This window comes from Asparagus officinalis, chromosome 4 (assembly GCF_001876935.1).
Source record: "Asparagus officinalis chromosome 4, Aspof.V1, whole genome shotgun sequence".
NCBI lineage: Eukaryota > Viridiplantae > Streptophyta > Magnoliopsida > Asparagales > Asparagaceae > Asparagus > Asparagus officinalis.
The window spans coordinates 16,342,796-16,367,805 of record NC_033797.1 but is presented as its reverse complement, the minus strand read 5'-3'; the positions used below and the strand labels follow the sequence as shown (position 1 = coordinate 16,367,805).

The window sequence follows — 25,010 nt, the reverse complement described above, 5'->3', positions numbered from 1 at the left end:
TTTTTGAAAATTTTAAATTTTAGGATTTTTTGTAAGTTTTTAAACTTATAGGCCATTTCTACATATTGTAAATTGTTTATACACTATTTATAATTCCTTTGTTTTTAATTTACTAATGAGTTTGTAATTCTAAGGACATTTTTTTTGTAAAATTTAAAAATTGAGTTTTGTTTTAATTTTTGAAACTTTAAGGGTGCGTTCTATAAATTATAAATTATATAGAGGATATTTGCAATTCTTATATTTTCAATGTAAGGTTGGAAATTATCAGCATTTTTATAAATTTTATAATTTTAAGCATTTTAATTTGTAATTTGTAAAAAGTTTAGTGTTTATTGCAAATTTCATAACATTTTGGGGTTTGTTTGTGTTATTTGTAGGTTTTTAGTGTGTTTATAGGTTTGAAATTTTTAATGTGTTTTTTACAAATTTTAAATTTTTAGTGGTGTTTTTACAATTTTTAAAACTTATAAGATATTTTCTTCAAAGTCAAAAAACTTTTAGTTTTTAGTTAGGATATGTTTTTTTTCAGATTTCCCACTAAATTAAAATAAGTAAAATTTATAATTTTCAATGTGCTTTTATAAAATTTTAAATTTGTAGGGGGTGTTTTTGCAATTTAAAAATCTTGGAGGATACTTTTTACAAAGTCCAAAATTTTTTAGGTGATGGCTAGCATATGTTTTTTCTGATTTCTCTATGATAAGTGAAGAATTTGAATTAGATCAAACGTATCTCCTTTATCGAATAACATGTTAAATATTATTATAAATATGATAAATTATTAATTACCAATTCAAAGAAAATAGAATAATTAAAATAAATTAGGATAATAATATAATATTTTTAAAAAAAATTAAGTGTAATATTTACGGTGAACAGGTTTTCTTTGAGTCGTACGGTTGTAAGATATGATTATATCTGGTTACGTGAGTCATTCATCGTATTAGTTTTTCGGTTGATAAAATGTGATGGGGTTAATGAGGCTGAACTCGATGGTAGGGCATCACCCTCGCGGCAAACCCTAGCATATCGGCGTCGCCGGAATCGGATTAGAAACTCAACCTAAGCGGCGCAGGTAAATCCTTTATTCTGATTTCATAATCCAGCGAGAAACTCAAATCCAGTTAGAAATCATATACACCTTTTCTCTCTCCTTCTTCTGCTTAAAAAAAAAAAAAAAAAAAAAATAAAAAAAAAAAAGAAAATTTCCATGCCTTTTTCTTTATTTCTCTCTTCTTTATTTAGAAGCTCATACAACAACAATTGATGGGGTAACATCGAACGCTCTTAAATACCTAGGAAACATGGCGGACAAGAAGCGCATGGACACATTACAAGAGGAGGTTGAGGTTGACCCAAAAAAGAAGCAAAGAATCATCAATAGCACTCGGGTATTATTCTGTCGTTTTCGTTTACTAAATTCATTTTGGTAGTTAAACGTCTGAAATTAAAACCATGCGCGCGCGCGCGCAGCCTGAATGGAATTTTGGAACTTGCTGCGGCTTATGGTTTCTACTGCCACTCGACATAATGGCTGACATACTATCAAGACTACCTGCAAAATCTGTCGCCAAGTTGCGCTGTGTCTGCAAACGATGGCTCTCTTTAACTCATGATCCCCTTCTCTTGAAATGGCACCAGGAGAGATCTTCAAGCTATGTGGTTGTTGGTAAACGTCTCCGTCATGGAGAAATCTATAAATACAGTAATATTGGAGATGGGGAAAATTCTAAGGAGATTTACTGTAAAGTTAAACTCGGGAGAGTCTACTATCAGTTATCAAATTTTGTGGATGGTTTGACTTGTGCTTATGGCTTTACTGGTAAATCTGATTTGTACTTACTAAATCCCATGACTCGGGAACTTCAGAAACTCGGAAAGAACAGTCGTCGTCGAGAGTACTTTAAATATGAAAATTTTGGTCTCGGTGTCGACTTGACTATGGGGCTTTGCAAGATAGTTAGGTTGTGTACTTGTTCTGATGACCGTCGTGTTGTTCAGTGTGAGGTCTATAATGTGGTCACAATGCAATGGAGATTCCTTGGTGAAGCTCCCTTTGAATTATTCAACCATTCTAATTCAGTTTTCTTTCGTGGAGCCCTCCACTGGATTGGATGTTTACCAGGAGATGGATATCAAGATCAAGGAATACCAAGTATTTATAGATTCAATATCAAAGATGAGAAGTTTGAACCGCCAATATCACTCCCATGTCCGCCATCCCCTGATATGCATTTGTGTCCTGATTTTGGTTTGAAGGAGTTAAAGGGGAAGTTTTGGCTGTTTTACTTGAGCTTTGACCGGACATACTGCGAGATATGGACTATGAAAGATTATTTGAATAGCGCTTGGGTCAAAGAGTATAAATTCCACAGCAACAATCTTTTAAGTTTGCTCGAGGTTTGCTGTAAGGAAATTGTAGATAATGATATACTCTTTAGACCCTACCAATGTGAATCTTTTGCATTTTACAAGGAAAGTCTTATTTCGCCGGAGAAGTTGTCGAAGGCATCCAGAAGACGTAAAAAGTAGGTGGAGGTGAGTAACGCATCAAATGTATCTGGACAGTTTTTATTCAGATCACGCCCGAGGAACGAAAAACTGTCTAATTCATTCTTAAAAAGCTTGGATATCATTTTTTTTTAATTTTTGCATCATATTTTGACCGTAGGAATGGAACACTGTCTTGTTTTCAACTTCTGCAATATATCTCTTGTTTGTGCCTATAGGATTGTTCAGCTTTAAGAGTTTTTTTTTTTTTTTTTGGTCAATGAAAAGAGTATATTCATTTACCAAGTAAAGAGTTTATGTACATCAAAGAACTCATTTACATGAGAAAACTATATGGCTCCCGTGCAAACACACAGGGAACACTCAATTAAACTACTGTAAGAGAACAAAACATCCTATAAAGATAAACTCCATTCCTTGAATTCAGGCGAAAGGGAGCTGTTATTTAGGATGACAGTCAGCATCTCAATTTTAATGCTTCTGATCAAAAGAGCTGCATTATGTACTTTCTGCTTGAAGATTCTGCTGTTTCGCTCCTTCCATATACAGTACACTGTAGCTGCAAGTGCCATCCTTTTGGTTCTTTGCTTAAACCCCTTCCCTTTCAATCTGCAATTATACCAATCCATCAGCAGATTCCATTCACATGCTCTCCATTTGTATTTTAGCCAATCCATGACCCCATTCCAAACCTCCCTTGAGTAATCACATTTAAAGAAAAGGTGGTCTCTACTCTCTGTTTCAGCTCCTGCACATAAACTGCAGCTATTAACTTGGATAATTTCTCTTTTTATCAACTTGTCCTGTGTAAGAAGCCTATTCTGGACTGCAAGCCACAACACAAAAGAGTGTTTTGGGTAGTTGAGATTCTCCCAGACAGTGCTATGCCATTGTACTCTAGTTGTTATCGGACATAGGCATTTATACAAACTAGAGAGATGTACTTTTGGAGCATTGTAGCAAGAGTTGATTAACAACTTCAGATTTTCAGCACCTCCATACAAATTTAACATCTTATCCCTGACCTTTAAAAGCTGTTTCCACATCCAAGAATCACCATTTCTCACCTCAACCTGCCAGATATCTCTGTGTTTTAAATATGTTTCATGAACCCACTTGATCCATAAAGACTCTTTGTTAATATGAATATACCAAAGAGTCCTTAGAGCAGATGCATTATTCCAAATAACTGCTGAATAAATCCCCAATCCACCGAATATCTTCCCAAGACATATTTTATCCCAAGATACTAGTGATGTTTTGGAGGCATGATCATTCTTTCCCCACAGAAAATTTCTACTCAGTTCATCAATCTTTTGGAGGACTCTTATTGGAAGTACATAACTGGAAGTCCAGAATATTTGAATTCCAAGAATGACACTTTTAATAATTTGTAGTCTACCAGCATAAGACAGGGTTCTGTGCTTAGACCAGGCTTGAAATTGGCTTGTTATTTTAGAGAATAAAGAACTGCAGTCAACATATGATAGCCTCTTGCTTATTAGAGGAACTCCTAGATATTTAATTGGAAATGTACCTTCGGAGAATCCCAACTGATCATGGATGGAGTTCCTGACTGAATTCTCCACCCCCCCATAAAAGATAGAACATTTATTTGGATTTGCTTCTAAGCCAGAGGTTGCACTGAATTTTGAGATACATTGATGTAACCTGTGCACTGAATATGGATCCCCATTGCTGAATAGGAGGAGGTCATCTGCAAATATCAGGTGGCTGATCTTAAATTTTCCACACTTAGGATGGTATTTGAATTTTCTGTCTTGTTTCAACTGGTTAAGACTTCTAGAGAGATATTCCATGCCAAGAATAAACAAGTATGGAGACAATGGATCTCCTTGTCTTAAACCCCTTTCCCCCTTAAAATATCCATGGAGAGAGCCATTGAGAGAGATGGAGTATTTCGGAGAGGATATACAGACCATAATCCATTTAATCATGCTGCTAGGAAAGCCCAGGCCAGATAATATCTCTTCAATAAAACTCCAGCTGATTGTGTCAAAAGCCTTCCTTATATCTATATTTAACATGATTCTTGGTGATATATGTTTCCTCCCATAGTTCTTAATGAGCTCATGAGCTAGCATGATATTATTTGTAATATTCCTCCCTTTAACAAAGGCACTTTGAGCCTCACTAATAAGATAGCCCATGACAGATTGAACTCTGTTTGCAATGATTTTAGAGATAAATTTGTAAAGGCAATTACAGCAGGATATAGGCCTGAAATCTGAAGGGCTTTTGGGACAAATAACCTTTGGAATGAGTGATATTGAAGTAGAATTAATTGCCCCCAGAAGTTTCCCTGTCCTGAAAAAATCTTCAATGGCCATTGTAACTTCTTCACCAATTATTGCCCATGAAGCTTTGTAGAAAGAAGCACTAAACCCATCTGGACCTGGGGCTTTGTTGTCATTGATTGAGAAAACTGCATTCTTAATCTCATCTCTAGAAATTGGAGCTGACAGTTTACTAGCTTGAGCTGCATCCAGACAGGGACCATCCTTAATGATATTAATATCAGATTTGTCAGTTGGTATAGCAGTTCCCATGAGATTTCTATAAAAAGATATCAGTTCATTCACAATACCATCCATATCTGTGATTCTGACACCCAGATTGCTGTAGAGAACTGTAACCCTGTTGTGGTGATTTTTTGCTTTAGCAATAGAATGGAAGAGGTTGGTGGATCTATCTCCTTGAAGACTCCATGCTATTCTTGCTTTCTGCTGATAGAAAGACATCTCACAGGCCAACAACTTATTATATGCAGAGATAAGATTTTTTTCCTGGTTGATATAGCTGGAGTTTAGAGGATTTTCATGCAGTTTCTTCTGAATTTCCTCTAAAGCAAATTTTGCTTTTTGAACCTGCATGCTGATATTTGAAAAATGATTCTTATTTAGGTCCTCGAAAGCCTCCTTTAACTGCTTGAGTTTTGTATTAACTGAAAACATATTATGCCCCTCAATGTGATTCTGCCATATAGCTGAAACCGTGGGGATGAATTTCTCATGTCTTGTCCACATTTTGAAGAATTTAAAAGGCTTTTCCCCCTTAGTTTCCTCATCATATATAGATACTAGTGCAGGAGAGTGGTCTGAGAAGCTTGGAAGCAAAAACTCCACATGACTAGAGTTATAAATGTGGATCCAAGAGTCATTGACCAATTGAGAAGCTTGGAAGCAAAAACTCCACATGACTAGAGTTATAAATGTGGATCCAAGAGTCATTGACCAATGCCCTATCCAATCTACTCCAAACCCTGATGACTAGAGTTATAAATGTGGATCCAAGAGTCATTGACCAATGCCCTATCCAATCTACTCCAAACCCTGGTAGTAGTGTCTTGTTTGTTGTTCCATGTGTAGAAGCATCCTGTGGTTTTTAAATGAGAGAGCTGACAATCGTCAATAAAAGAACTAAAATCAACAGTATCAGTATCAGTGAGACTAGCCCCTCCAAGCTTTTCTTCATTTGAGAGCATAGTATTAAAATCACCACATAACAACCAAGGAGAATTCCCAATAGATTGTTGAAGTGAGGATAATTCAGCCCATAGATTCTTCCTATCTTCCAGATGGTTAAAACCATATATTGATGAAATAATACAATCAACTCTTCCATCTTTAGATTTGACAATACATGTAATATGTTGAGAAGAGGATTGTGAGACCTGGATGTCTAAAACATTTGGATCCCATAGAAGAAAGATCCTTGCAGTTCCAGTATAATTCACATTAGAGATCCATTCCCAGGTTCCAGCAATTTTCCTTGCAGTGCCAGATAATTTTCCATCCTTCAACTTTGTTTCCAAGAGAGCAATAAAAGAAATGTGATACTGTACAAGATGTTGTTTGACTAAAAGTTGCTTAGGGGATTTGTTTAGACCCCTAACATTCCAAAAGATCATATTCATTTCAATTTAGTCCTCCTCTATCCAAAGTAGAGGGATCAATGTCATTTTCCATATTAATCAGTGGGGCAAAGGATAACCTAGAATTCATATTGCTTCTTTGTGTATGTTTCCATTCATTTGGAATTGATTTGATAACACTGTTTGTGACATGCACAGCATGCACAGAACCAAATTTAGAAGCATTACCATTACTCTTACCAGAAACCCTGAATCCTGGGACCATTTCATCCTCAATTGCTTGAGATAAACCCTTCTGTTTAATGTTTACATTAGTGGTAGGCAAAACGTGCACAACTTGCACAGATTCCCAATTGCTACTGCCAGAATCCTTATCTCCTGGAATGCCATCCTTCTCAATCACCAAATTCCCTGATCTCTGACATACTTCAGGGCCATTACACAATTCAGATTGCATTTTCCCATCATTACCAGACTTACTCTTATCTGGTTGTACATCAGTATGGCCAATATTCTGCTTAGGGATCCACTTTTTAACAACAGGATGTCTTCTACAAAATTTTGTATCATGTCCCAATTGCTTACAAAATTCACACCATGTTGGCTTATGCTCATACACCACCTTCTGAAAGAATTTAACTCCATCAGGCCCTTGGATTTGAATACTATCCGGCAAAGAAGAGGGCATATTTACTTCAATAAGAACTCTCGCATAGGCTAGTCTCTGTCTGTTGGCAGTGGGTTTATCCGTAGTAATGGGGCGGCCAATGATACTAGCAATCTTACTGATGCCTTTAGCATTCTATAAATTTAGTTTCAAAGCAGGCAATTGAACCCAAACAGGGTAAATACATTCCTTGGTCTTTTCAAAGTATTCACCTATAGCCCAGGGCTTCAATAATAAAGGTCTAGATCCAAAGAACCATGGACCATTTACAAGAATTTCATTCATATCATTCTGGTTCTTGAATTTGAAGAGAAACAAACCAGCTTTAAGAAGACAGATCTCAGGATTTGCCAGATTAGCCCATACTTTTCTAACAAAATTTTCCATAGCTTTATACTTAGCATTCAACCCTAGAACTTGTCCAACTAGGGAGAATTTCCAAATTGAAGCTCCTTCATTCCATTCTTCATCATCAAACAACACTGTATCATCAGTCTTTGATGGAAAATAGTTCAGATCTAAACCATTTCCAGGCTTCCTATTATCAGTGAATAAGATCGCCCAGGATTTATTTGTGTTTCCATCTTGAACTAGTTCATCTCCAGATTTCTCACTAACTGGAACCAAATTAACATTCCCTTGCTTTTCAGATGATTTCAAAGAAGAATCCAATGGAACAGTGGAATTTCCCGACTCTAGGGGATTCTCAGTTTTTGAATCAGCAATCAATGAAACATGATTAAGATTTCTTGAATCATAATCAAGATCATCAGCCCAAGATCTACTAGTTGATCCATTAGTTCTATCAAAAGAAGGAGGAGACTTACTCAGATCCCGATCTTGAGAAATAATTCCAGAAGTCAGATTCCGATTCTGAGCACTGCTAGCAGCCAGATCACGATCCTGGATACCAATGCCAGCAGCTGAATCAAGAATCTCAGACATTAGCTTCTTCTTCTTCTCACCCCTAGGTCCAGTTGAACCCATAATACCTGGGCTGAATTCGTCATCATCTTCATCAATACTGGTATCAAATTGATCATCAGGAAGAAAGCTCGAAGATGACGCTCGAAGACCGATGGTAAGGATCTTCTTCCCGCTAGATTTCTTCTTCTTTGCCATTAATCTCTCAGCAGAGGCGCAGGTTAGCAGAGCGTAGATCGCCTGCTAACTAACGCCATATCCCGCTCAAAACAACTTGGATTCCACTTGTTTGCTTAAGAGTTTATTTTTGTCTATAAGAAGTTTGCAGTTCATGTAGAGACTTGTGAGGAGTCACTGATTTGATGAGCATATCACTCGTCCATTGTTAGTTTTGTAAGTCATAATATCCATATTCTTTGCTTTGTGTGCAAAAGATCTTGGAGTACATGTGTGTTTGGTGTTGTGCGCCGCGGAAGTCCCAAATAGCCAAAACAATAGCACACACAAGAACAAAATAGATCACAATGCACACAAGCTAACCAATCACAGCAAGAACACAAGGTATACGTGGTTCGGCAATGTGCCTACGTCCACGGGGCAAGGAGGGGGGAGTTTCACTAATCAAATCAAAGGGGAATACAAATTAGGGTTACAAATCTTACCCAAAACCCTCAAACAAGATCACTTGATCTCTCCAATAGACTCCAACAAAAGAAGCCCTAGAAAATCCCCTTTGGCAGCTCAAAATCTCCCTTGCTTAAAACTCTAGAACAGATTTGGGGTTTATATACAAGTTACAAAGAAAACGGGTCTGGAAAACCAACTTAACCCCAAAACCCGATAGTCGGTCGACCGCAGCACCACTGCCGGTCGACCGTAAAATATCCCGAGGTCCAGTCTGCTCTCTGGACAATTCGCGGTCGACCGCAGCGCTTCGTCCGGTCGACCGCCCAAATTCCAGAGGCACACTAAGAGTTGTGTGCACATATCGGTCGACCGCAGCTCCACTGCCGGTCGACCGCCCAACTTCCAGAGGCAAATCTCTGACTTTTCACCAACTCTACAAACTTGTGCACCTCGTTTCACAAGATATACTTATCGATCCTCATGTGCAAAGTGCACATGATTGTGCGCAAGCTCAGGTTCCTACAAAAAACAACTTTGATCAACATATCAGCAGGGTTATCCTTAGTGTGGACCTTCTCCAACGTGACATCACCATCATCCAATACGTCACGTATAAAGTGAAATCTGACATCAATGTGCTTCGTGCGTGCATGGTAGACTTGGTTCTTCGCTAAATAGATAGCTGACATACTATCACAATGTACCTGTATGGTCTCCTGTGCAATCCCCAAATCATCCAACAATCCATGTAGCCACAAAGCCTCCTTCACTGCTTCAGTCACCGCCATATATTCCGCCTCCGTAGTAGAAAGCGCCACTGTAGACTGAAGAGTGCATCGCCAACACACCGGTGCACTTGCCAATGTAAACACATAACCTGTAGTGGACCGACGCTTGTCGAGATCTCCAGCATATTCTGAATCCACGTAGCCAATACAATCCTACCCTGTCTCATCATTCTTCGCAAATATCAACCCAACGTCCACGGTACCCTTAATATATCGTAGAATCCACTTCACGGCCTCCCAATGCCCCTTCCCGGGGTTGTGCATGTACCTAGATACCATGCTCACGGCCTGTGACAAATCTGGCCTCGTACACACCATAGCATACATCAAGCTATCCACTGCACTGGCGTATGGAACTTTGGACATGTAGTCCCTATCCTCCACTGAAACTGGTGACATCAAAGCTGAAAGCTTAAAGTGGGGAGCTAATGGAGTACCCACCTCCTTGGTATTACCCTCAAAACTAAATTTCTTCAGCATTTTCTGCAAGTAACTCCTCTGTGTAAGTTTCAATCTCCCCTTCACCCTGTCTCTCTCAATCTCCATACCCAGTATCTTCTTAGCTTCTCCCAGGTCCTTCATCTCAAATTCTGATGACAGCTCCTTTTTCAATTTCCCAATAGCTAAAGTGTTTCGGGAAGCTATGAGCATATCATCAACATACAATAACAAATAAATGTGCTCACCATCCTGTAGCTTGCGCATATAAACACATGGGTCATAAGGGCTCCTCGTGTATCCTCGGCCAATCATAAAGATATCAAATCTCTTGTACCACTGTCGTGGTGATTGCTTCAGTCCATAAAGAGATTTCCTCAATTTGCACACCAAATTTTCCCTTCCTGCAGCTTTAAACCCCATAGGTTGTGTCATATAGATCTCCTCGTCTAAGTCTCCATGTAGAAAGCCCGTCTTCACGTCCATTTGGACCAAATCTAAGTCCAGCTGTGCCACCAATGCCAATAGTATCCGAATCGACGAATGCTTCACAACGGGTGAAAACACCTCGTTGTAATCAACACCTTCAAGCTGTGCATATCCCTTGGCAACCAATCTGGCCTTATATCGAATGTCCCCAATAGAAGAGCCCTCCTTCTTAGCATACCCCCACTTGCAACCAATAGCTTTCTTACCCTTAGGTAGCTGTGCGAGTTCCCAAGTGTCGTTCTTCTGAAGAGATTGCATCTCCTCCTCCATAGCATTCCTCCACCTAATGGAATCAGGGCTGGACTCTGCCTCCCTGAATGTGGCAGGAATAAGATCATCAACGACCTCTACCGATAAAGCATATGCCACCATGACATCATCATATCTCGCTGGCCGACGAATCTCTCTCCTCGGTCTATCTGCTACAATGGACCCCTGAGCATGACCCTGCTCCTGAGCCTCACCATCCAGCCAACTGGAGTGGGTGGAGTCACATCATCCTCCACCTGCTGCGATATCCCTCCTGTCTGATCTTCCTTCACCTGCTGAGGAACTCGAGGCTTCATCATGTACGCCTCATCGAATGTGACATCTCTGCTAATGATCATCTTCTTGTCTTGTGGATCCCATAATTTGAAGCCTTTTACACCTTCTCTAAATCCCACAAAGATAGCCTTCCTCGCTCTCGGATTCAACTTCCCATCACTAACATGGAAATAAGCTGGACACCCAAAAATCCGAAGAGTCTCATAATCACTAGCCACAGAACCAGACCAACGCTCCAAAGGAGTCTTCCCCTCTATCGCAGTGCACGGCAACCTGTTAATGAGATGGCTAGCATAAACTAACGCCTCGGCCCAAAAAGATCTAGCCAATCCACTCTGCGTCATCATACATCGCACCTTCTCCAGCAAGGTACGGTTCAGCCTCTCTGCCACCCTATTCTGTTGCGGTGTTTCTCTAACTGTGAAATGTCTTCTAATGCCGTGATCCCGGCAAAACTGCAGAAATGGATCACTCTTGTACTCTCCACCATTGTCTGAACGAAGAGTCTTCACCTTTCTACCTGTCTGCAGCTCCACTTTCTTCTTCCACTCCACAAATATATCCAGGACCTCATGTTTATGCTTCATAGTATATACCCAATTCCTCCTGGAATAATCATCAATGAAAGTGACGAAATAGTTTGCCCCACCAAGCGATGTGTGCTTAGAAGGGCCCCAAACATCTGTATGAATATAGTCTAATATACCTTGGGTGTTGTGAATTGCGGTGCCAAACTTCACTTTAGTCTTCTTCCCAAGTATGCAATGCTCACACAGCTCCATTTTGCAGGTCTTTGCACCTTTCAATAGCCCCCTGTTTTGCCAATGACTGAAGGGACTTTTCACCTGTGTGTCCAAGCCTCATGTGCCATAGTGTGGTAGTGTCCTCCTCTGTGGTAATAGAAGCAGCCAGACCCCCTGTAACTGTCTTGCCCTTCAAGTAGTATAGGTTGTTTTCCCTGACACCTCGCATCACCACCATAGAACCCTTCATGACCTTCAAACTAGCATCTTCTAAGATCACTCTATAACCGGATGCCTCCAAAGTCCCAAGAGAAATGAGGTTCTTCGTCAACTGCGGCACGAACCTCACATCTTTCAATTCCCTAGTCACCCCATCATGCATTCTGATTCTGACTGAGCCAATCCCACTAATAGGACAAACATGATTGTTCCCCATGAGCACCACGTCTCCTCTCTTCAACTCCTCAAAATTGGTAAACCAATTCCTCTTAGGGCAAATATGAAATGTAGCTCCCGAATCAAGCATCCACTCCGTAGAGTCGGCATAACAAACTGATGGCAGTGCGGGACAAGAATAACCGGAAGAATCCGAATCTGAAATGTCGCCAACAACCTTAGCAACATTCACCTCTGAAGCTTGTACAGCTTTCCCCCTTTGCTTCCCGGCTCTATCCTTCAACTTTGGGCACTCATTCTTCCAATGTCCCTCTTCTTTGCAAAAGGCACATTGATTTCTACCAACACTTTTATGGCCACCCCTATTCTTTGATTTTGAGCGATTGAACTTTTGACGGTTTGGAGCACGGCCACGAACTGCAAGTGCATCACCTGATGCCTTCTCGGAGGGCTCACAATCATTCTTCCTCAGCTCATAATTCACCAATGCCGAGGTCACCTCCTTGTAGCTAACTGTAGTTCGCCCATTTATCATAGTGAGAACAAAGGTGCTAAACTCATCATCTGGCAATGAACACAACAATAACATCGCCTTGTCTTCATCCTCCACCATGATATCTACATTGGCCATATCCGAAATCAGCTTTGTGATGTCGTTAACATGCTCCCGAACGAAAACTCCTCTCTTCATCTTGAATTGGTAGAACCTCTTCTTCAAGTGAAGCCGATTCTCAATGCTCTTTGTCAAATATTTTTCATTGAGCGTTTCCCACAATCTCTTTGCCGAAGTCTCGTTCATCACATCATAAATGAGATCCGGTGTTAGGCATGACCGAATAACCCCACAAGCCCTACTGTGCATTTTCTTCCAAACCCTATCATCAATCTCCTCGGGTTTCTCTTGAAACTCAAGAGTCTCCTCCAAATTTTGTGCATCCAAGGCGTCCATTACTTGACACCTCCATAAACCGAAGTTAATCTTGCCGTCGAACTTTGGGACATCAATTTTAGTGTTATTGATGCTCAAATTTTGGATCGCCTTTCTCAAAGCCGACCCCGATGGACTAGTAGCACTTGAGCTAGCCCTGCTTGTATCACCCATATTGTAGATCTACTCTTCAAATAAGAATCCAACGGTGAATCCTTCGAACAAAACTCCCAAATCCAACCCGGAGCTCTGATACCACTTGTTGTGCGCCGCGGAAGTCCCAAATAGCCAAAACAATAGCACACACAAGAACAAAATAGATCACAATGCACACAAGCTAACCAATCACAGCAAGAACACAATGTATACGTGGTTCGGCAATGTGCCTACATCCACGGAGCAAGGAGGGGGGAGTTTCACTAATCAAATCAAAGGGGAATACAAATTAGGGTTACAAATCTTACCCAAAACCCTCAAACAAGATCACTTGATCTCTCCAATAGACTCCAACAAAAGAAGCCCTAGAAAATCCCCTTTGGCAGCTCAAAATCTCCCTTGCTTAAAACCCTAGAACAGATTTGGGGTTTATATACAAGTTACAAAGAAAACGGGTCTGGAAAACAAACTTAAACCCAAAACCCGATACCGCAGCACCACTGCCGGTCGACCGTAAAATATCCCGAGGTCCAGTCTGCTCTCTGGACAATTCGCGGTCGACCGCAACGCTTCGTCCGGTCGACCGCCCAAATTCCAGAGGCACACTAAGAGTTGTGTGCACATATCGGTCGACCGCAGCACCACTGCCGGTCGACCGCCCAACTTCCAGAGGCATACCTCTGACTTTTCACCAACTCTACATTTGGTAGGTCACTTTTCTCGAGAGTTATTATGCATAAATCTTTAGTATTTGAAAGTTTGTTTTAATTTTCTTAGATTGGTCTCTTCGTCTATAATTTGATCCCTATATGTATTCATAGAATTTATTTATGAGATTGTTGGGCAAACTAAAATTTTCATGATTCATTTCTGTAATAGGTTTTTAAAGGTAATATTGTGACTGTGTAGTTTAACATGCATCTACATGCTTATCCTATCTCACTAATAGTTCCTCTTCTTTGCTACTTCACTTTATTCTGGAAAACTCTTGACAACTATGCTACGCGCATTCTTACATGATCACTGCACGTCACGAGTGCATGAATCCACATAGCATAGTTGTCAAGATAGTACATTGCTCGAATGCACCTAATAATTACATGAAAATGCATGAATCCACATAGCATAGTTGTCAAGATAGTACATTGCTCGAATGCACCTAATAATTACATGAAAACATTGCACGAATGCATGTAATAAGTGCATAGTTGTCAAGATAGTACACTGTTACGTGCAGTAGATTATGGAATTCACAAGCTATGGGAGCACAACAGATGTCGGGGTAATAATACCACACTCGCACAGGTAAACGATTGCATTACATCGGTTGGAATTCTCTTCTAGATTTAATGTATTGTAGAGCAAATCTTGTTCAAGGATCCTTCCTTCAGCATATCGTTTCTGGCTGGCTCCTTTGCCAGTGTATTGCTTGGGCGTGATTACCCTGTGCTTGTCACTATTACTACATGAAAATAATAATATAATGGAGGTCGTCTTCAAAGAGATCTTCCAATTTTGATGTTTAAACTGTCATGCCCCTGCATCTTTGGCTCTCAGATGTCTTCCGACTTAAAATTGGAAGTGTAAATTGCATATGACCCCCCTCCCTGCATCTTTGGCTCTCAGATGTCTTCCGACTTAAAATTGGAAGTGTAAATTGCATATGACCCCCCTCATGCATACCTTCAGTAGCGTCCAATACCTCTCAACTTGTTTGTTAGTATATATAACTAGCAAAAAACCCTCGCGTTACGCGGGGAAAATGAAGAATGCATACTCACTACACCATGATAATTAAAATGTCCTGGAGAAATCTAGTAACAACACACACAGTAACCTTCTCGATCTCAAATTCACAAAATTCACCACCACAATTTGAGAACTCGAAGTAGATGATCCTATATTAGCACCACCACAAGCAGCCGATATCTAGAGTGGCGAGTTGCCGACATTGCCTAGGAAGCAACTGAGAGAAGAACAATTGAAATCATAAGATTAGCCAAGAATTCAGATGAAAGCTTAAATCTAATCCCAAGAGGAGACTTGCTGCTATAGAGCGTGAGAGCAAAGAGAGAAAGAAAACAAAGTGAAAATGGAAAAGAAAAATAAGTAAAAATCGCTCCTTTTAGGGGTTGTTTGGTTCGTTTCCCATGTATTGGGAAATACAATTCTATGTAAAGAAACCCAAGTTTTGGGTTTTCTAAACTTTTTCAAGAAATATATTGTTTGCGTTTGTTTCACACATAAAACATGATGAAAAACCAATGTATACATTTTTTTTTGTGTTTGGTTGGCATTAAAAAAAGGGGGGGGGGGANTATGAATTACGTACCTGATTTGACATGAAAAATACCTGTTTGACAAAAAAAATCCCACGAAACATATAATAACATGATTATTTTAACTGTTATGAACTACACACCTAATTTGACATGAAAAATATCTATTTGACAGGAAAAGATCACATGAATCCTGTAATAACATGATTATTCACAAATTTATGAAATACGCACGTGAATTTGCGAAACTTTCTTATGAGACCTGTAAAACCCTATAATCATCTTGATTAGTCATAAATGTTTATATGACATAGAAAATCACATCAAACTTGAGTAGTCATAAATATTTGTTGATATCACGTAAAATATACCAGCCACATGTTTATGAATTCTATGGCTGAGAGCTCAGAACTTAGTCAATATCATCATTGTTAGCTATCCAATGCAATATCAATAAACATTACAGGTTGCTAATCTCAGAATTTTTTTTTTTGAAGTAAAAACAAGGGTTATACCCTGTTCATTAATAATCAGAATTATCAAAAGATAGTTCAGTACAAAACAAGGACACGAACTGTGTCCATATGTTGCTAATCTCAGAATATTTGACAATCATCATAGCTTAAAAGTAAAAAAGTCACCAACTAAAACTCATGACGTAATAATATTTTCATTAATAACCCACAACAATAGCCATCCAATACAATGTAGATAGATTGTAGGTTGCTTACATACAACTTTTTTTAGTTGTCATGTATATGGTGACTTGTAAAGTTCTTACAAACACAAGTTCAATGTAAAATTAGTATTCTACAATCATCACATAATGTTGGTAAATATGCACATGAAACCATAGGTTTATAGTTGAAGCACAACTAAAATCAAAGTCATACAAATAATTACAAGTTTGTACAAGTTTGTTGAGAAGCTGAGAGAATGGCAAACAAAACTTCTAAACTTTAGTAAGAAAAAAACATTGGGACATGTAACAACTATCATATGATAAATCAAATGAATGACAATAACTAATAACATAAATTTTAAACCTAGTGACTTGCGTATAAAATTCTGGATTCCTCATCCCATTCTTTGAAAGTTACCATACATGGGTTATTTTGAATATTGTTTCGGTTGCTACATGGAATACTTAAAAATGAGGAACTTTAGGTGTAAAATGCAGTTAATTGGAACATAATTCAAGCTTGGTAATGAGATAAATATTGTAATTCATGTATGGTACAATTAATTAATATGAGAAATTCACAAAAATAGAAAGAAGATATCCAATAGTGCAAAGATAATTATACCTGCTGGATCACAATTAGGAAGAGATACAGAAGGAACTCCACTGAGAAATTTTCGTTTGCTAACGTAGGCCGATGTGCTACCTGCAAAATTCATGAGATCTTACAAAATTAAAGCAATGATGAACTTCAGATGCAAATATGCAATGAATTGGAAATAGCTTCAAGCTTGATCAGAAAATGTAGAAAATGAAATGCATAATTATTACTGGTTGGCTAGGATAATAAGCCAATGTGTTGCCTTTCAAAAATTGTATTATTTTAGAAACAAAGAATAAACACAAAAAATAGGAATAATGAATTGCAATTGAGAAAATAACCAGACCTATTTGCTCACCATTAGGTACAGGTACAGAAGGAACTCCATTGGGCAAATCTTGGTTGCTAACATTTGCTGTTAATTCACTACGTGATGGATGGAATGAGAAGGAATAATAAAAATTAGCACCATGAACCATGTACATTAACAAGGTGATCACGTATAAACCTGTGATATATGAAAAAGAGAAGTTCATTAAGTCCAAACTGAAGATACTGGCTATAACCAAACTTGGGTACTTGTGGCTTAGCATGTATAAAACTGTAATTCAATCAATAATAAAATCATGGAAAATAAAACTATTATAAATGATTAATTGGATTTGTATAGAAATTAACAACTTTTACACACAGAAATGAGGAGTTTTACATTCTTTATTCAAATTTCAAAAGTAACTGGATCTTTGTGTAAAAAAACACAGCTCCCAATTATTCCTCTGCGTGTTCATCTTCTTCCTCTCCTCACATTGCAACCCATCAAAGAACCCATTATTTGTTCTTGATTTACCATTGAAAAATCAATCAAGAAAAAAATTACAGTTCATAGATCTATATGGTGGAAACATGCAACCGACTTTGAAATCATCAAATATCACACCAAATTCAAGTTAATTGAAAGGGAAAAATAAAAAAGTGAAAGAAAATTGAAAGGAAACTTGAAATAATAGAAAAAGGTGAAATTTGTTTACCTCGAGCAGATGTATTCTCAAGCAAACCATGGATGCGGTGATTCTTCTCCGACTTGAAGCTAGCAACGGCGGGGGGAGGAGAAGAGGTCGAGGAGGTGGGAGACTACGTCGAGGGGGTCGTCGAGGTCGGGGAGGGCGAGGGAGGAGGAGGGCGAGGGCCGGAGGGGGTGGCGGGGTCCACGACTAGGGAGGCTAGGGTTTGGGGGGTGAAGGTGAGGGAGAGGGAGAGGAGGTGGTCGACGAGGTGACGGCAGAGGTCGGAGGTCGACGAAGGAGGGGGAGTTGCCGACTAATGTAGGGGATGCATCGGGAGGAGGAAGAGGCCGGCTTGCCCTTCTGTTTTTATCCAGAAGCCCAAGACTCAAGTACGAATCAATAAATCCCAACCACTCCCTCTTACTGCCCCTCACCTAGCCCTGTTCCTCATCCCGTCAGAGAGAAAAAAACAACCAAAGGGTAAAAGAGGTATCAACAGTGAATGATGAAAATTGGCCTAGACCCCCTAAAATACCCTCGGGTTCAAAACAAAATTTAGATGTTAAAATTGAAAATAAATTGAAAAATGAAGGTTAAATCCGGAATTAAAACGAAAAAGCCATCCAGCTTTTAGACGATGTATTTTATAGTTCTATATTGTCATTTTTTTAAGGATAAACTAATAAATAAGTCAGCAGGGTTAAGTGCTACCGAAAATATAAATGAAGGGACTATCTAAAATTTACCCAAATAGTAAACCTTGCTTCTTTTAAGGGACCTGCTTATTTTTAGGGTTATTTGCATATATGCCCTTTAAATCACGTATATTTGCAAAAATGCCCCCCACTACTCAGTCTTTATAAAACTGTCCCGCAAATATACTATGTACCCAGTAATGTGTATTGAAGGATTTCTATTATGATGCAGACATAACACACCTAAGGAAGGAAACATTGTCTAATTCATTCTTAATGTAGAGAATGTAACACTTTCTAATTGGCAACTTATGCGGTATACGTCTTTGTTTGTGCCTGTAGAAGCGTTCATGAGTTTACATGATCATCTGTAAGAAGTTTTGCAGTTCATGTAGAGAATTGTGTGAGTCATTACTTTGATGAGTATATCATTCGTCGTTGGTTTTCCAAGTCTTGATATCCATCTTCTTGGTTTTGTGCGCAAGTGACGTCGCACTGCATGTGCTTGGTGGATCACTTTTCTCGAGAGCTATCATTCAAAATCTTTAGTATTTGAAATTTTGTTTTCGCTCTTCTTAGATTAGCCTCCTAGTCAATAATTTCTTCTCTATGTATATTCGTAGAATTTACTTATGAGATTGTTTGGTAAGCTATAAGTTTTCATGATTCATTTCTGTAATCGGTTTCTTGAGATAATGTCGTGACCCTATTTAGTTTTTCCTAATTCTTCCTAATTATTGGGTGAGATGCTTAGTTGCATGACTTTATTAGTTGGATGCGGGTGACTTTTTTTTTTTTAGATAGCAACTGTAGTTCCATGATTTGATGGAACTGTTCAATATTGGGGATAATGCTTTGATGCTAGTTATACATTTACTTATCAAGTAGTTTGATATGTAATTCTTATAATGCCCGTAGTTATTATTATTATTATTATTTAGGAATTGTTAAATGCAAGTAGAGATGTTAATCATGATCAATGCAACAAAATTTTCCCAAACAATTGGATAAATTATTAAGGTGAGTACATTTATTCTCATGAGGTATTTTTAAATATTTAATAGTAATATATATTATGTAAATAATAACATAATACATGATTTTCACTAGCGCTTGTTTGGATATCTTAAGTTTTAAATTTGATGTTACTAACTTAACAAGTTAATATAAAATTCAAAGATGATTGTGGTTCACTAAAATTTTATTTTATTTTTTATTTTACCTAGAACTTCACATAGGTCCCTGGATTGAACCTCTTATTAATCAAGAGAAACAAGATAAAATGAGGGTTATTAGGCTGAACTAGGGCTGTCCATCCGGGCCGGCCCGGCCCGGCCCGGCCCGGGAAACCGGGCCCGGGCCGAGCAAAACCCAAGCCCGGACCCGGGCCCGGGCCTGAGCGGGCCGGACACCGGGCCGGCCCGGTTTGATTTTTTTTTAAATTTTTTTTATTTTTTTTATTTGTTTAAAATTTTAACAAAACCATAAATCATAAATTATTATAAAAAATGTCATAAATTTAATTAATAACTTGAAATGAAATGACATAAATTACAAGTACAAAAATGATAAAAATAACTTCTTTATTAATAATCGGTAAATCCTTTACAAGTATAAATTTATTTCGAAATTCGTCGCATCACAATAGATGAGTACATCCCAACTAGGTTGGCACCTACTCACCCATATCACTATCATTTGCAACTTTTTTCGAAATAATTTAATTCAAATTTAAAGCTAAGAAATAAAAATTACAATTTTATGAATATTATCTAATCATTATATCTATCTGCTAGTCCCAACTCTTCAAATTTATCTTCAATCATAGCAATCCGTTCGATGCCTTGTGTTCGCTTCTCGTATCTCCACCAATCCTGTAAGCACATCACCGCTTGTACAGTATACGGATCTAAGCATGTCCTGTGGTCGTCGATCAAACGTCCTGCTGTGCTGAAAGCGGATTCCGAGGCTACAGTCGAAACCTGCACTGATAGTAAGTCACGAACCATGGTGGAAAGTATAGGATATGAAACTGATCCATATACTTTCCACCATTGCAAAATATCTAAAGCATTTCCTTGACATCTAACTAAAGAAGCAGAAAAATATTCATCTATTTCAGAAACATCTAATCCTGATGAAGTTCCAGATCCACCAGTTAGTTCAGCTACCATTGCATACCTATCAAAACTTACACTTTTACCTCGACCTGTGCTCGAAGCTGAAGGTGCCGAAGCTGAAGACTGTTGTGTAGCTACACCATATCTAGCTGCATACTCATCATATAAGGTTTGAAAATAATTTCTAATAGCTAAATAATGAGTAGTAGCAGTAAGGGTGGATCCATCATCTAAGTCTATAATCTGTCCACCATACAATGATTGTAACAAACTTCGAAGGCCAATTTCCTTCAAGCATGGATCAATAAGAACACCAATACCAAAAATATGAGGAATAGGCCTAAAATACTTATTAAATTTACTCTCCATTTCAAAAATTATACTTCCAAAAATATCATCCATACGATATTTTGTAAAATTTTTTTGAATATTTAAAATTTGTAAAGCAGCTAAAGTAATAGTTGGATAATAACAACCAGATAATAACATAGTAGCATCATAAAAAACTTGTAACATCTCATTTAATTTACATATAACTGTCCATTCATCTTCAGTTATTCCATAAGCACTACCAGAGCTAGAACTAGAAGCATAAAAATTTATAAAATCATTTATAATTTCTTTATATTCTATTGCTACAGATAACATTGCATAGGTGGAATTCCACCTATGGTCAACATCTTTTGGAATTAGTCTAGGCTTATAATTTTTTCTTTTACAACATTGTTTCCATCTTTTAATTCTCATTTCAGAAGCATTATGCATATTAGTAACTGTTCTAACTTTTTCTATCATGGGTTTAATTTCAGAAAATGCACTTTGAACAATTAAATTTAAAATATGACAGATACATCTAACATGAAAAAGCTCACCATGACATGGCAATGACAAAGTTATTTTCAGAAAATCAACAGCTACATTATTATTACTTGCATTATCTAGTGAAAGAGTAAATATTCTTTGATCAATTTCTAGTTTCATAAGTTCTTCAACAATTAAATTTGCAACATTAATACCAGTGTGTGACTCTTCAATTGCAATAAAAGAAACAACTCTTTTAAATATTTTCCAACTTTCATCAATCCAGTGTGCTGTTATACATAAATAACCAGTTTGCACTCTAGATGACCAAATATCAGAAGTTAAAGAAAATTTGCAGTTTAAATTTTTAAAATAAGAAATTATTTTTCCCTGTTCCTCAACATAATATTTTAAAATATCACGTTGACAGGTTTGACGAGAAAATTTTGTAAATGCAGGATAAAAACCATCTCTAAACAAATCTTCAAATTCATCATCTTCTACTAATTTAAAAGGAAGGTTTTTAAGAACAATAAACTTGATTACGCATTTCCGGGCTCGGGCAGCGTCATAATTCTAACTGCCGAGGGTACCTGAAAAGGATGATTGGGAAAGCATAGACTGCCGGATATCACCTTGTAGATTTTGGCCTTTGTTGTGTTTTTCAATATGCCGTTTGAGATGGTTGGTGCCGCTCTTATGATGAGCTTTGAATATCTGGCTGCACAACGCACATTTCGCATTCTGAGAGATGATCCTACCGTGTTCATCCTTGGTGACGTCTATCTTCTCAAAAAAATTTCATACATCAGACCTCGGCCTTTTTGGAGCTCTTGGTGCCGTAGATTCGTCGCCACCAGATTCAGGATTAACACCGGTAGGATGAGGAGTTGTTGTAGGAGGACTCATCTCTGGATCGGTAGGAGATGCATGTTGTTCTCCATAATCAGACCCAGAAGCCGTTTGTTGGAAGTATTAGAAAATACAAAAGATTATAGGATAGTATATTAGTATGAGATAGTATAAGAGAGTAGTAGAGAGAGAAATAAATGAGTTTTGTTGTGAGGAAATGAATTGAAACCCCCCCCTCTATTTATAGAAGCAGCCCCCTAGGTAAATGACCAAAAAACCCTCGAAAAATAGCCGTTTTTTGACCGTTTTAAGGGGCAAAACGGTCAAAAGGTCAAATCTGGCCGTTAGGCCAGATTTGGCCCGGGCCGGGCTGGGCGGGCCCGGGCACGACCGGGCCGGGCCCGGGCCGGACACCGGGCCGGGCCCGGGCTCCGGGCTTTTTGGACACCCCTAGGCTGAACCCAAAGAAAAAAATATTCTCCCCATACAAAAGACGAGGATGGAAAAAATCAAGTAAGACTCTTCCCTGATAACGAAATATTGATACAATTTTTTTCTCCAAATAGTAGGATAACTTTGAGCGTCTAGTAGCAACAAACCATTGATTTTGGCAGATGCGCATTGATTTTGGCAGATGCGCCTTTTGGATTATTCGTGCTAAAATCAAACGCTGCCTTTGCAAGAGCATCCTCCCATTGATTGACTGAAAACGGAAATTATAGAGAGGATTCCGTTCTTGAAAAAAAAAAGATATTTAATAGGAAAACAACTATCGTTACCTTTTAACTTTGCATTTACTTACGTATGGAAAATTATCATTGTAATATACACTTCTGACTTATGTATAAATATGAAAATGGGTACACGCGCAATGCACGTGCACCATACTAGTATAGTAGAACTGTCTAATTTTTGCCTATAGTTTTTTGACCAAATAATAAAATTGCTTCTAGAAATATATTTCCTACAATATAATTACAGATTTCTACACATTAAGTTTGAGTTGATTTCCTGCAATTAATGTTACATACAACTTTTGCTGCTGTAGTTTATTTTTGCAGCAAACAAATAGCCCCAATTTCCCCTTTTTCTATATCAAATTAGACTGGATTAATCTTAGGAAACCTTGTGTCAAGGCTCCAAAAATAAAACGTTCATATGGCCCAGCTCCCTGTATTATCTCTATTTGTGTGTTAGCCCCCAAAATTATATTTTACTGCAAACAAATAGCCCCAATTTCCCCTTTTTCTATATCAAATTAGACTGGATTAATCTTAGGAAACCTTGTGTCAAGGCTCCAAAAATAAAACGTTCATATGGCCCAGCTCCCTGTATTATCTCTATTTGTGTGTTAGCCCCCAAAATTATATTTTACTGCAAACAAATAGCCCCAATTTCCCCTTTTTCTATATCAAATTAGACTGGATTAATCTTAGGAAACCTTGTGTCAAGGCTCCAAAATTAAAATGTTCATATGGCCCAGCTCCCTGTATTATCTCTATTTGTGTGTTAGCCCTCAAAATTATATTTTATCCAAGGTACCCATTTTCCCCTCTTTTATGCTCCACCCAAAAATCCCCATCATCTCCTCCCCCCCTCATCTCTCTTAACCCACTACGCTGTTGCTCCTCCCTCCTCTCTGTAGGCTGTCTAAAAATCACAATAGATAGCTTATCCCCCATCAAACACCGATGATGGAAGTTACAATCTGACGACTTCCAGAAGACTACAATTTGAAGACTTTCACATAGATCGCTGAAGGTTATAATCTGACGACCTTCACGACAACCGATGAGAGCTCTAGTTCAACAACATTCACAATCAACATCGGGAGTTACAATCTGACGACTCTCATATTCTCAAGGAGCCAAGACGAAGATTACAAGACAATGATCTTTGCAACGCAATGACAAAGGCAAGACGCGGAGGTCCTCCCCGTGTATCAACAGTAAAACGCCAGGGTCGAACCCGCGTTACAATGTCAAAACGCCAGGGTCGAACCCGCGTTACAATGTTAAAACGCCAAGGTCGAAACCCGCGTCACAACATCAAAAACGCCAGGGTCGAAACCCGCGTTACAACATCAAAACGCCAGGGTCGAACCCGCGTTACAACATCAAAACGCCAGGGTCGAACCTCGCGTACAATAGATAGCTTATCCCCCATCAAACACCGATGATGGAAGTTACAATCTGACGACTTCCAGAAGACTACAATTTGAAGACTTTCACATAGATCGCTGAAGGTTATAATCTGACGACCTTCACGACAACTGATGAAAGCTCTAATCAACGGCCTTCACAATCAATATCGGGAGTTACAATCTGACGACTCTCATATTCTCAAGGAGCCAAGACGAAGATTACAAGACAATGATCTTTGCAACGCAATGACAAAGGCAAGACGCGGAGGTCCTCCCCGTGTATCAACAGTAAAACGCCAAGGTCGAAACCCGCGTTACAACATCAAAACGCCAGGGTCAAAACCCGCGTTACAACATCAAAACGCCAGGGTCAAAACCCGCGTTACAACATCAAAACGCCAGGGTCGAACCTCGCGTTTCAACATCAAAACGCCAAGGTCGCACCCCGCGTTACAATATCAAAACGCCAGGGTCGAACCCCGCGTTTCAACATCAAAACGCCAAGGTCGAACCCCGCGGTCGAACCCCGCGTTTCAACATCAAAACGCCAAGGTCGAACCCCGCGTCACAACATCAAAACGCCAGGGTCGAACCCCGCGTGACAACATCAAAACGCTGGAGTCGGACCCGCGTTACAACAAGCGAAACGTGAGCGACCCTCGCGTTTTGGATGTTCAGTCAACACCCAACCTCGCGTCTCAATCCTAAGACGCGAGGTTAGG

The 25,010-nt window shown here is 38.7% G+C and overlaps 2 protein-coding genes and 1 long non-coding RNA gene across 5 annotated transcripts; 1 reads left to right on the top strand and 2 right to left on the bottom strand.

The window, feature by feature from the left end:
- On the top strand, window positions 992-2,692 carry LOC109839754 (putative F-box protein At3g17480). 3 transcript variants are annotated; one of them, XM_020408261.1, is made up of 3 exons: window positions 992-1,078; window positions 1,303-1,394; window positions 1,645-2,692. In XM_020408261.1, exons 2-3 carry the CDS (start codon window positions 1,308-1,310, stop codon window positions 2,533-2,535), a joined length of 978 nt encoding a protein of 325 aa, XP_020263850.1. In that variant the 5' UTR covers window positions 992-1,078; window positions 1,303-1,307; the 3' UTR covers window positions 2,536-2,692. The 3 variants fall into 3 exon arrangements, with proteins under 3 accessions (XP_020263850.1, XP_020263848.1, XP_020263849.1); XM_020408259.1 differs by having other exon boundaries at window positions 1,477-2,692; XM_020408260.1 differs by having other exon boundaries at window positions 1,249-1,394; window positions 1,477-2,692.
- LOC109838257 (exodeoxyribonuclease-like) lies at window positions 5,786-6,451 on the bottom strand. The gene has a single exon (XM_020406714.1). It carries the CDS (start codon window positions 6,449-6,451, stop codon window positions 5,786-5,788), a length of 666 nt encoding a protein of 221 aa, XP_020262303.1.
- Window positions 14,875-18,123, bottom strand: LOC109836746. The gene is made up of 4 exons (XR_002246080.1): window positions 17,702-18,123; window positions 17,032-17,181; window positions 16,698-16,778; window positions 14,875-15,077 (listed from the first exon to the last, which is right to left on the bottom strand). It is a non-coding gene; the product is annotated as an uncharacterized LOC109836746 (long non-coding RNA).